Source organism: Nothoprocta perdicaria, unplaced genomic scaffold (assembly GCF_003342845.1).
Source record: "Nothoprocta perdicaria isolate Ctin4 unplaced genomic scaffold, notPer1 scaffold_66, whole genome shotgun sequence".
In the NCBI taxonomy this organism is placed as follows: Eukaryota; Metazoa; Chordata; class Aves; order Tinamiformes; family Tinamidae; genus Nothoprocta; species Nothoprocta perdicaria.
The window spans coordinates 2,460,243-2,472,887 of record NW_020455932.1 but is presented as its reverse complement, the minus strand read 5'-3'; the positions used below and the strand labels follow the sequence as shown (position 1 = coordinate 2,472,887).

The 12,645-nt window shown below is 45.3% G+C and overlaps 1 protein-coding gene across 1 annotated transcript in view; it reads right to left on the bottom strand.

Annotated features, from left to right (window-relative positions):
* Positions 1-12,645, bottom strand: part of GALNT17 (polypeptide N-acetylgalactosaminyltransferase 17) — a 173,030-nt gene that overhangs the window by 104,789 nt on the left and 55,596 nt on the right. Inside the window, exons 3-4 of the mRNA XM_026050169.1 lie at positions 8,929-9,095; positions 1,142-1,316 (exon numbers count right to left, since the gene is read on the bottom strand). Coding sequence (XP_025905954.1) covers positions 1,142-1,316; positions 8,929-9,095 — 342 coding nt within the window. The remainder of the gene's footprint in view (positions 1-1,141; positions 1,317-8,928; positions 9,096-12,645) is intronic.

The following is a 12,645-nucleotide window of genomic DNA, read 5'->3' as shown; positions in this document are numbered from 1 at the left end:
CTCTACTGCATATAGAGTGATTTTCTGCAAAATGCAGATGTGCTCCTATAGGGTAACTGCCTGGGCTTTCACACACAGATTGACCTAGTGCATGAAAATGCAGCCCACATTTTGCTAGGGAAACACAGGAAGCCTGGTTTGAAAACTTATCTTCTGCAAAGTCGGCCAAAACCAGTGCTTATTTATTTATTTTTTTTTATTGTTTAAATTGTGATTTAACAAGCCTGAGCTTGGGAAAGCAGAGGGTACATGAAAGAGTGAGTCAAGTCCACACTACAGAAAAGCTCAATTCCTATCTCTAGAAAAAGCTGTTGAAACAGTTCAGCAAACTGTAGTTCCTYATGCATATCAATAAAATTGGGTGTGAAAACCTAATGACCTGAAGAKAGGTACATTTAAAAGGGAATACAGGTATCAACATAAGAACCAGTCTTCTAAATGTCTTTCAGCTGCATTAGTGTTATGAAGAATTCAGTAACTGCCCAGAGTTCTTCCTTTGAAGGATTCTTCCTTGAGGATGTTTTTCTCTGTTCAAATCACATATGGTAGAGCCACTTCTACCTCCAGTTTCTAAACACAGAGCATTTCCTTTCTGCAYCTTTGCACTTACTCTTAGTTGCAGAGAAACAAATCAGTCTAAAACACAMGCCTTTCCCAGTGGGATGCAGCTGCAGAAAAAGGAAGCAGGAAAGACTCTCTTTCAACCCCTTCTCTGATCTTTTCTTACTTCTTTTCTTTGTTTTTCTTYTATTTTTTTCTTTTTAACTTCCAGAAATTGCTTGGGGCTCAYGAAGTGGAAAATCAACATAAAAACACAAACGAAGCATGTGTGTTTGAAAGGTATGTAAAAGGATGGAGAAAAGTGATTACAGAGAAGAAGGGCAAGGATAGAGTTTCCTAGGATCGTCCCACCATATCTCACCAGGGGAAATCTGGCACAGAAGGAAGATTATGGAATCACAATGCTCAGAAAAGATCTTTAGGACCATCAAGTCCAAACACAAACCCATCTCCATCATGCCTACAAAAGACAGGATGAGTAATCCATTGATTCCGTTTCCAGAGTTCTCTTTACAAAATTTTGGAGTGCAGAATATCTCGCACACACTAGCATGATGAGACCTCAAGGTTCAGCACCTACCAGCCAGCAGTGAACTCCACATGGGCATCAAAGAATCCAGTGATCTGGCCAGTGGCAGCTTTCCAGCCTTCGATACGAGCTCGGATGAGGCCTTCCCTCTTCTGGTTGCGTACCACCTTCACCAGTCCCGGGTACCGTTTATTCACATATTCTTCCAAGGGCGCCTTCAGCTCATCTAGAAAAGGAGGAGGAGAGGACCCATTGAGGAGCAACATTTCTTATCCAAAATCAGCCCATTTCATAGAATCACAGAATGCTTRAGGTTGAAAGGGACCTCAGAGGTCATCTAGTCCAACCCCCCTGCTTACGCAGGGTCACCTAAAGCACATGGCACAGGGCTGCATGCAAGCGGGTTTTAAACATCTCCAAAGAAGGAGACTCCACAACCTCTCTGGGCAGCCGGTTCCAGGCCTCTGCCACCCTCACTGTTAAGAAATTTCTTCTTAAGTTCCTGTGGAACTTCTGRTGCTTCAATTTGTGGCCATTTCCTCTAGTCCTGTYGCTGTCCACCACTGAAAAGAGGCCGGCCCCTCCTCCTCACTGCCTCCCTTGAGGTATTTATAGACACTGATCAGATTTCCCCTCRGCCTTCTCTTCCTCAGACTGAACAGGCCCAGTTCCCTCAGCCTTTCCTCATAGCGCGGATGTTCCAGGCCCCGATCATCTATTGATGGATAACAACATAACTTACCAGGACAACACATCTCTCCGCATCCCTGGGAGGGATACAGTCTTTTGCAACTCATTTAGGTTGAATCAATGTTAATTTGCAAACCAGTAGTTTTATAGACCTGATGGTGGACTAACCACAGCCCCTTTAAAAGGAATTCAAGGTTGCCAGGAACCTTCTATATGCCTAAGGAATCAGGTGCCCTCAGTAGAGGTGAAGGGCAGCAAGATGACAACTTGATTCCCTCAAAATACCGGGGCAGGGGAAAGACACTCCTAGAAATGCTGCAAAAGCCACCTGAAGTAGTTTAAACTACACCAAACTGTGTACGCCAGCTCCACTACCCCTTTTTTATTCAGCCTGACTACTACACTCTTAGCATTTGCTGTATGTTTTCCAAGTGCTATCACCACAAAAGCTGAAATTCCCCCGCTTTTATGACATAAGAAACAGATTTTGGAGTTATTCAGAAGCTCCTCATATGGGATATCTTCTCCTTACTGGGGAMTGCAGATCTGTTGCCTAAGCCCCTGTGTTTGTGCTACTGCTGAGAACACAGCAGATCCATCAGTCCACAGCCACTRTCAGTACTGAACATGCAAGTATTTACTAGTTCTCTACTGAACATAAATGAATTTTTAAACATGGAAGCATATGAAAGGTTAAAACAGAAAACACCAGTATGTTTTTCAAAATTTTGGAAGAAGTTCCTAAAGTTCCATTTTTAAGGTAGGTCTTCAAAGCGCAGAGGTAGAAAGGAAGCCCCATGAGAAAAATATCTGGGAAGCCGCCAAGCTAGACACATCTGAGTAGCTCTGCTTTAAGGTCCAGCTGCAAGCAACCTGCATGCAAGAAAGAAAAAGAAAAAAAAAGGAAAAAAAAAAGAAAAAAAAACTCGTGCACAGAATGCACTGAATCTTTGAGATTCTGAGACTCCAGCTCAGTCCAAGTTAATAACGCTGAAAAACACACAGTGTAGACAGCAAAACACTCATCTGTCTCATTCATTTTACCAAATTTCTGCTAAACAGCCACAAAGTYTAGGCAGCCTTGCAGAAAGAGCCATCCGTTTCCCATTAGCAACATGGCATTTTGTGCCTAGCTATTGTAGTGCTTTGTCAGCAATATTGGTCCTTTTAATTCCTAGCATTTCATCTAAATGCACGCGGGTCTACTGCCAACGTGGCCTGTGGACACCCAGTCATTTTGGAGAATATATTTCACTCATATGAGGTTCAAGGACTCCTGGAAATTCAAGCAAGGTCGGTGCCCGCAGGKGAGAGGCTACTACCCATCATACACACCCCCTCATGGAGGTGAAATATATACGTATATACACACCCAAACATATACACACACACTGCATTAATATAATTCACAGGGTAAAATACTTAAGGCTTAGGAGCAATGGAGTCAGTTCCTAGTTGGACAATACATAGCAATGGAGAACAAAAGAGCAAAATGCAAGTCCCATCTGCTGGGCTTAGCCAGATAAATCATCAAAGGAAACGGGATTATCTATTCCCTCTCCTTCCACGCCTTCTTCCAGACACAGAAAATGTGCTTTCCTCAGACTGCCTTTCTGGGATTGTTCCTCTCACATACCAATTTCCCAAAAGTCTCATCTCTCTTTCATGTTGAAGTGGGAATAAAGAGAATAAAGTAAATGAGCCCCTTCCTCAATTCAGAGCATCTGCATCGCGTACATACATAACTCAGCAACTTCCATTTCATGCTGAGCCACTCATGGAAAAAGCAGTATTTTATGGAGACATCTCTCGAGTGTTTTCAAGGAGACAGAGACGCAGATTTTTGACAGATAAAACCCCACAAGGACAGTATCTGCGCTTCACGTGCTTTTGTCAAGAGGCAGGTCGTTAATGCTGCAGACCATGGAATTACAGCCTAGACCAAACAATTAAAACAACTTTCAAATTGCCRTTTTAAAGCTTCGCAGTTGAAGGAAAAGAAGGGAACAGGAAAAACATTCATGCGAATTGTTTGAGCACAGCTCTAGTGAAACAAGGAAGAAGCATAACTTAATTCCACGAGTTTACCGAGGGGTAAAGCCCAAGGGAGAAATTSCTATCTCAATCAGACTGTGCAATATTTAGGCACAAAATCCAAGGGAAACCAAAGCTGCCTGCTCCTTTTTCCAAAAAATATGAGGCTGGATACTGCTACGTAAAGARCCTCTCTGCTAAGAGCGCAAAGTGACCGAGACTCCGTCCCTGGGGAGCAGGCAGAGGGGAGGACTTGGCTTTGCTGGCGGCTCTCGTGCAACCGAAAGCAGCCGCGTTCCAGGGCTCACGACGTGACTGTCCTTCAGCTGAGCTGGAGCAGGACTCACACGTGTGCTCTGAACCCAGGCCACTGGCAAATTAGGGCTGTATTATCCTAATATCAGCATCATTTAAGCTGCCTTCCCCTCGCCACGCACCAGCAAACACACCCGCTCCGCAGCCTGCAATGCACTACAAGGGCGCCATGTAGTGCAACGTGCACCTGGAGAAGCCCTCAGAGACATGAAAGCACCAAATGGACATGGGAGATTTGGTCCCAAGTCTTCTGTAACAAGTTGCTGGGTTGGGGTCCCCTTCTGCTCCAGGTCAGGCCAGCGTACAGGCAGCTCGGTGGGAACTACCTTGCATTACATCCCTAGGCAGTTCCTAATGGAGGGGTTGCTGGGTATTCATCTTTACTGGAAAACAGGTTTTGATTTGGTTTGAAATCCTGGTCCCTGAGAACGTTCTGAAAAATTCCCATTTGAAAATCAAGCCTTGGCCCCTTTCTCCTCCCCTTTGCAGCAGCGTGGGAGAGGGGACTGCAGTGAGCAGTCTGGGAGACCTGAAGTGCTCTTCTGCTTCCACGTGAACTCCGGTGCATGGTGAATCAGAACAGGCTCTCAAATCYAATCTTAATCCAAGTCATTTGAAGTGATTCCTAATTTTACCCTGCGTTCTCCTTCACTCAGCAGTCACTTGAGGGAGTGCCATTAGCATATCAGGAAAACAACTTGACGCTGCCCTGACACGACACTGGCAGAACAGGTAGCTATGGGCTGCAGCGCCGAGGGCTGCTGTGTTAAGGACAGCAGCAGGAAACCTTTCTGCCCATCTTATCAACTTAAGAAAGGTTTTGTTCATCATCATTGCAAATATCCCAGATCTGTACTGCTCAGGATGACGAGGAGGTCTGAAATGGCACACCAGGAACTAAATCACTTCCTCAAAGGGGCACAAGCGAACACGCTTGCTGAAGAAAGTCAGCTTGCACAAACTAGCAGCCTTGCCTTTGCATCTGCTATTTTCAGGGCTTCCTGCATACTGCAGCAGGGCAGAAAACATCGTGCGATTCACGTAACTTGCTGCCATTCTCGCCACTGCTGCCTTGCACAGTGTAATAGCATTTTTTCCTCTTTAGTTCAGGACTGAAAATCAGGAGAAGGCAACGAGGTCCACCAGGTACTCAGTACACTGTGCCACCAGCACACCCATCTGCCTGGCATCTCTTCCTTCACTCTCACCTGAGACATGAAACTGATGATAATTAGGTTTTCTGCAGCAGTAACTCCCAAGAAATTATTTGAACAGGCAATAAACAAATGATAAAATTTTTGCAGTGAGACTCAGAGCTAGGTAGGTCTCAAAAAGCTTCTTGTGTTTACTTGCAAATATTCAGGAGGAAACTGTGAGAAAGGGAGCTGGGGCATAAATCAACTCTATTATAAGGGTATAGGAAAAGTTGGTCCCGCTAGGTGAATTCTGCATCAAGTCTTAGGTTCACTTTGTTCAGCAAAATCCAAAGTAAGAGAGAAAACCAAGCAAGGTTTGCCATTCTCTGCCCCTAGGTGTGGTCTCAAGAATTCAGACCTGAACATAAGTGGGGCAGCACCAGGTGACCTGCAATTAAGCAACTCTTCTATAGTTTGAGGACCAGGAATAATGAGAACCTTGGGCTGGATGGATGCATACGAAGAAGAGATAGGACTCTGCTTCTCACTAGCCTGTTAACGCCCTGCTTTAAACATGCACACACAAAAGGTAAGAGTTGGCTCCCAAGAGAAGGTACAAGCACCACTGCCGTCGCCACTGCAACGAGCTGCAGAAGAAAGCGATATATCTAGTCACAGCTAACATGATGCACTGAGGTCAGTTACAACCAGCAGCATATCACCGAATGTAGCCAGCTAATTTAAGCAGTCTTTTATCAGAAGCCTTTTTCTAATACTGAGGTTTTATTTTCAAAAAGATATTATCCCAGATTAAAAACATTAAAAAACAGATGGTAAAAAAGCCAGTGATGATTAAGCAACAGACTCAAAGCGTGTGACTGCAAGATAACACAACATCTCAGGGGCATACTGCTGTATTCCTCCAACAACCTAGGCAACATGTTATCACTCGGAAACACAACCTGCACACCGTCTTTGTAATTACACTCTTGCAACAGCAAACACAAACAAAAGCAGACGACAAAAAAAGAAGAGTCTTTACAAAGTATAATGTGCAGCTCAAGGGAGGAGAGGGGTTCAGTCTACAACTCCCCAAGCTTTTCCCTTCAAGGAGGGTTTTTCATTTCATTACAATATATTCATACCTGTATCTATTTACAGCTCAGCCATGAAGTCGTCAGATGAGACCAGTGCAGAGAAAAGTCTACAGAGGCTTTGGAAGCTGTTTGTGCTACACTAGAACCACAAAGCACCACAGGTTTTGCTCTCACTGTGTGACTAGTCRGAGGTGTACCTGAAGGGCAGACAAACCGAGGCTTTGGAGAACTGGGCTACAGCTACAAGCCATACACCAAATAAATATTCTCGCAGATATACACAGCCCCTCGCAAGCAGGCTCTGCTAATTCCCCCTCTTGTTCAGGCACAGCCTGTCCAGGCACACCCCCACACACCTCCATCCTCCGCTCGGCACCCGCGCACCTCCAGGATTCATCTCGAAATCTCAGAGCTCAGGAGAATCTATTTTCCTGTAATTATTTTCCTGTAGCAATCAAACCCATTTATTACAACTACTTTGTTTGTAATATCCCCAGCATCAACTGTAAGATGTTGCTACTGCTGCTCACAATTACTTCCCGCCATTAATGTGAACTATAAGACAACATTATTGCCATTAATAATTCTTTCACGTCACTGAGACTCCTCGACTATGCAGTGGGTGAACGCGCCMATCCTAGGGACGTGCATTGGTTTGTAGCATTTTTTACAGGAGGAAACCAGGTTGTTGTGTGCTTGGGAGGAGCTCTCCATAACATCTGCTAAGTTCCCTCATTAGCTTCCTCCAAATCCCTCCTTAAAAGTCTCATTTGTCATGATGCCTATAAAGGCTCAAAAGCAGCAGTGCTTATGTTATTAACTAACCCTACCAGCTAACATCATCTCCTTGGTCTCTTGCCATGCTGCCTCACGTAGCTCTACTTTTACTTCTGCATCACAGCGTTCCTGAGGACATATCCACCTGGGTGTTCAGCTGTCGCCTGACCCTTAGCACAGCCCTGAATGGGGTTTGTAGATGGGTACTACAAGGCATTTGGGCACAACAGACAGCTTGGCCAGCCCAGGCAAAACAAGCACATAACCACTCACAGCTGGAAATCCTTGAGCACACTACCAAGCTTTGGAAACCTCCTCTCACTGACCCTGCTGCCATCTAGCCCCYAGCCTCTCCACCAAACCCCACCAGCGCCGTCCTCCTCATAGCCAATCCATGAAAGATGATGCCTGGCCTCCTGGCAGCAGATAAAGAAAGAGGTTCCATTTTATATTCTCAGAGCCAGCTGCAGTCTCCACTTATTCAAGACGGGGGGGATGCGTTTTGAAAGGATTTGTTCCATAGTCCTATGCCTTTCATAAGCATCTCTAGAGTACTTGACAAAACATTAGCCTCAGTGCTGCATCCTGAATGGTTGGTGGGGACTATTTAGAAACCTGTTTCTTTGTCGACAGCAGTGAGCAGAGAAGCTCAGTAATCACAACCAGTGGCTTTTCTTTAAAAGAGTGTTCTCTTCACTCCATTGATACTGAACTTGGAGGAGCAGCACTTCATGTTTTTATTTCTAACCATCTAAGCAAGAGGCAATGCCAACAACTGCAAACACAGATCATCTACACTTGTCCTTAGCGAGCTAAAGAGTTCCAGCTCTGAAATCTCAGGCCGCACTAGCGCACGTCACCCCAGTGTTCGTTAGCTTCATTAAAGCTTCACTGACTTCTGCCAGTAGAGGAACTGGTCTCCTCTTCCTTTTATCGTAATTATAATTCATCAGCTTTCTATAGTACTCATTAGTGTGGTACTCCAGTGCCTATTTTTTACAGACTTGAGGTGTTTTTTTTTTGTTTTGTTTTGTTTTGTTTTGTTTTTTCAATCTCATCACCACCAGAAGAACAACCTCGCAGGCCTGCTCTTGGAAAGACACACAAATTCTCTTCTTGCCACACTCTCTTTCTGTCTGAAAAATACTTCTACATGTGACTTAAACCCCTCACAGATGTGTATTACCAAAACCTGGAAAGGAAGGTGTTTTAAGAAAAGTCAAAAAATAAAGCTCTATTAGAGGATATGAGTGTGGAATACACTATAACTTGTGCCAGAGCTTGCCACAGCCTCACTCTCCTCTTCCTCCTTTGCTTTTCCTTCTTGTAACAGAAATATAGGAGCCGGTAGGATCAGTTCTCTACTATGACAGAGCCCCAGCCATTTACAGTGCTTAGAACTTTCTTTYAGACAGACAAAGTGAGGCATGCCCACAGAAAATATCTTGCTAAAGCCACTGTAAGGAGTCAGGACAGGAAAAGATCACTAGACTTCAGGGTCTTGCTCATCACAACTCTATAGCCACCAAAACATTATTAAAACCAGAGCTACAGATGAAGCCAGGATTCCAGATGCTAAAGAGAAATATTAGAATTTGTTCTGGTATCCTTKTCTAGTCTTCTAGGTCCTAACTAAACTTTCAAACAAGAGTAAAATTTCAGATTTTAACTTTGGTATAACCCCGCTGCTTTTGTGCTATAGGAGCTGGAGAAACAGAACRGGATGAGCCGGACTGCCAGGACCAGCCAGCACATCCTCCATGTCCAATCACCCCACCACGCTGCTTACCTTCATCGCTGTTGTCATCCACAAGGATGATCTCCTTCAGGAGGTGAGCGGGTGTGTGATTCACAGCGCTGTGCACCGATCGCAGGATAACCGACAGCGCCTCATTCACAAAGATGAAGATGATGGAGATCTGGGGGAGGTCCTTGGCATACTTCAGCTCTTTGCACCTGTAATCCAGAAGGCAGAGAGAGACACGGGGTCAGCGGCGCACGCACAGGACCACGGCTGCACTCAAGGGGGGACATGTTGGACGCACCACTCGGGACTGCGGCTGGCATCCGTGGCTTTGTGCTGCCATCCGTTTCAGGTGCTCTTGTGTGATTTTGGCGCTTTTGGCTCAGAAAAGCTAGAGGTGCCCCTACACCCTGCGTGCCCCTGCATGCCCACGAGGCAAAGCCAGCAGGAGAGCAGTGCAGACCACCTCCGGCTTCGGCACTGCAAGCTAAACTACACACTCCCTATGCCTTTTTAAGATTAATACGTGCTCAGGAATGAGTTTTTGGTCTTAAGCTGCGCTCACAAATGCTTTTCCCATTTGCTATCGAGTGAAATGAATGTAAAATGACCCTCGGTTAAACAGTTCTAATAAATGTTTTATCTCTCCTTCTCTCTGCAGAATCTTCCAAATCTTTCTGTCTCAGAAACATCCCAGTGGAGCATTGCCGTGGTGTCTTTGCACTTCACAGCCAATAAAGAGAGGGGAAAATACTAATAATCATAATACTCCAGGGTGGTCTCCAAAGCCAAACCCCCAAGGGCGTTGGGAGGGCCTGAAGGCGGCCGCCCCGGCCCRCTCCGAGCAGCCGGCCCACCTGCAGGCCCCAGTTCCCCACGGCAACGGGACACTGGGACCCAGCAGGGCCCACAGCAGCAACACCAGGGCCACGGACAACAACAGGGGCCTGGCGAGACGGACTGTGGGGACCCAGGGCAGCCCCGGGGCTGAGGGATCTGCTAGACCAATGTCCAGGAGGAGGTGCTGGCTGCAGAGCAACTCCTCAGGCCAGGCCATGACGTCAACCCGTTGCACTAGACCCTGCCACCTCAACATGTCACCTGCATCATCCTCGCACGATGGGGACTGCCTGGCCTTGTGGACATTTGCTTGCACTAGCATCTCTCAGGGTTTCAAGACTTGTTGTTCCAAACAGGCTTCGCCTCTGCAGTTGGGCATTTGCTTACGCCTGTTCCTGCCCATCGGAGCTGCACAGAGGAGGAAGTAGCTCCTGGTTTACCAGCTTCATCCCAGCATGCCAAGGGTTCCCAGAGCATAAACACAGCAGACGGCAAGAGCAAGGACACACACGGAGCAGAATTCAGACAGTCATACATGGAGGAGCTCCTTTAGGAGAGCCCAGCTCTTGAAGGAAGCAAACAGCTCCGAGTGAGCCACAGGTGTTTCCTTAATGCAACTTTATCTTAACCAGAAGCCTGATCTTAACACAGTATTATACAAAGAGCAAACAGACAAGCGCATAAGGGACCGCTAAGCTCCACAGTAAAACATATCAGGGTGCCTCTGAGCTCCTCCAAAGAGCTGGTCTTGCACAGGAGCTACTTGCGTTGGCCRGCAGTTCAGGGAAATACAGATGGAAATGCAGCATTCGCACATGCACTCCTATGCGCACACACCCGTGGGGAGCCTTTAACTACTTTAAACAATTTAATCCAACTCTCTGCCTTCGCGGAGCCAAAGCGAGCAAGCCGTCCCCGCTCACGACAGATTAGACATGCAACATTAGCAGCGTTCGCCAAGTTACAATGAGCCTTTGCTGAGCAAATCCTGCCCCAATAAGCAAAGAAAGCAGGAACGCAAGAACCGTCTCCAGACATAGCTTCAAGCCCATTGACTAACCAACACTGACTCTATATTTAATTGTAGTAGGTGTTTCTCAGGCAACAGCAAGTACTCTTCAGACTCTGCAGTGAGACAGGGGAAACAACAATATGCACAGAAACACACTTCTGTGCAAATCTCCTTCTGTTAAACAAGTATGCTGGTTGGAGAAAAAAAAGAAAAAGAAAAAGAAAAAAAAAAAAGATATATTTTTCAATTTAACTACTGCTCTCCCTGAAGCAATCCAAGCCCTCTCCAAAGGGAGCATACTCTTCCGACTGCTGAAGGGCATTTCAGAAGATCTCTAAAATCGAGCAGTAGTGATGGGCTAATGACAACCAACACTGAAATCCTGGAAACTTGCTTTCCATGTATGTCAGTATCTGCTAAGCTGAAGAAAAGGTGGCCACCAGAGGGGAAATTATACATATAATTATATAAYATATATAATATATAATTTTATATATAATTATATRATGTATATAATTATATATATAATATAAATAATATTTTTATATATACATAAATATAAATATATATAATTTTAAGCAATGAACCTCTGCTCAGCCTTCCCTCTGGGCACACTTCCAGCAGCATAAAGAGCTCTGTTCCTGATCAAAGTGCTTTGGATAAAAACCCAGACCAAGTCCTTTGAGGTTCACCGATCATTCGCATTCARCCAGCATCCCTCTTACCATGTTTCTCCTTCACTCAAATACTGTTAAACTCAGATACAAGAGGAAGACAGGTAAGTCAGGGGCAAGAGTGGGCCTGTCAAAGCCCCATGTTGTTAACCCACGTGATGCCACTGCTCTCCAAGRCTTGGCGTACAGAGGACACTCTTGGGTGACTTCTTCTGCAAGGGCCACAGCTGGTTATCGGAGCCAGGCAGTCATACAGTCATAGCAACAAATATGTCTCTTGTTCCCTCGTGAGTCAAGGGGAAAAAGAAAAAAAAGAGAAAAGAAAGAAAACTAGAAGCTTCAGCTTAGACATAACAAGAARGGCCAGCAAAGGACTTGATAAAAAACAGCAGGAATAATGACTCTAAGAGATAGGAAGGGGTTTTCTTTTCATCTGAAAAGTTCAAGCACGAAGGAACTGATACAGATTTGGTGCTTTACCCTCACAACTCAGGCTGAGACACAAAGCTGGCTACTTTCTTCCTAATAAAAACATTAGAGGAATTTGAGATGGCAGTTGAGAAATAGCGGATCTGCCATCTCCTGCCAGATCTGTGTGAGCATCCAATCTCCTGGCTCCTCCTGGCATCCAGCAAGAGGGATACAGAGTTTGCGTGGCAACATGCACAGGCTTTGTTTTACAGGAGGGGATCCTCATCTGCCTGTACCCTGCATAACAGAAAATCCTCCTCTTTAACTCAAAGAGCCTGTGTTTTCTCCTAGCAGCAAAAGCTGGAAAAATGCAGGGTGGAAAGCATCTGCTGCCTTCAGCCTGTTCCAAGTTAATCAGGCTAGCACACCATCTCCAAGATTACRTCTTCCTCCTCCATCGATAGTAGTGTCCTTCAGGCAAGTTGACCAAATTCGAGAGACCACCTTAAAATTCAGATCTCAAATCATTCCAAATTTAGGATTCACATCTAGCTCTTTACCCAATGGGACCCAATCTTGAAGGATTGGACCCAATCTCAAAGAATGTATTAAAGTCTGAAGCATCACATGCGTAAAATTGGCCAGAACTTCTGTTTTGACRCAGCTGAGCTCCTCAGCATAGACTATGGGTTTGCCCCTTTGGGGATTAGCAATTAATGAGAGAAAAGTCATATTCAAGAAAGTTCTTGAGTCTAACTACTCAAAGGAATACAAAAATCTCCATGAAGAAACCCATTCTTCTGAGACCTTCAACACACTTTTTAG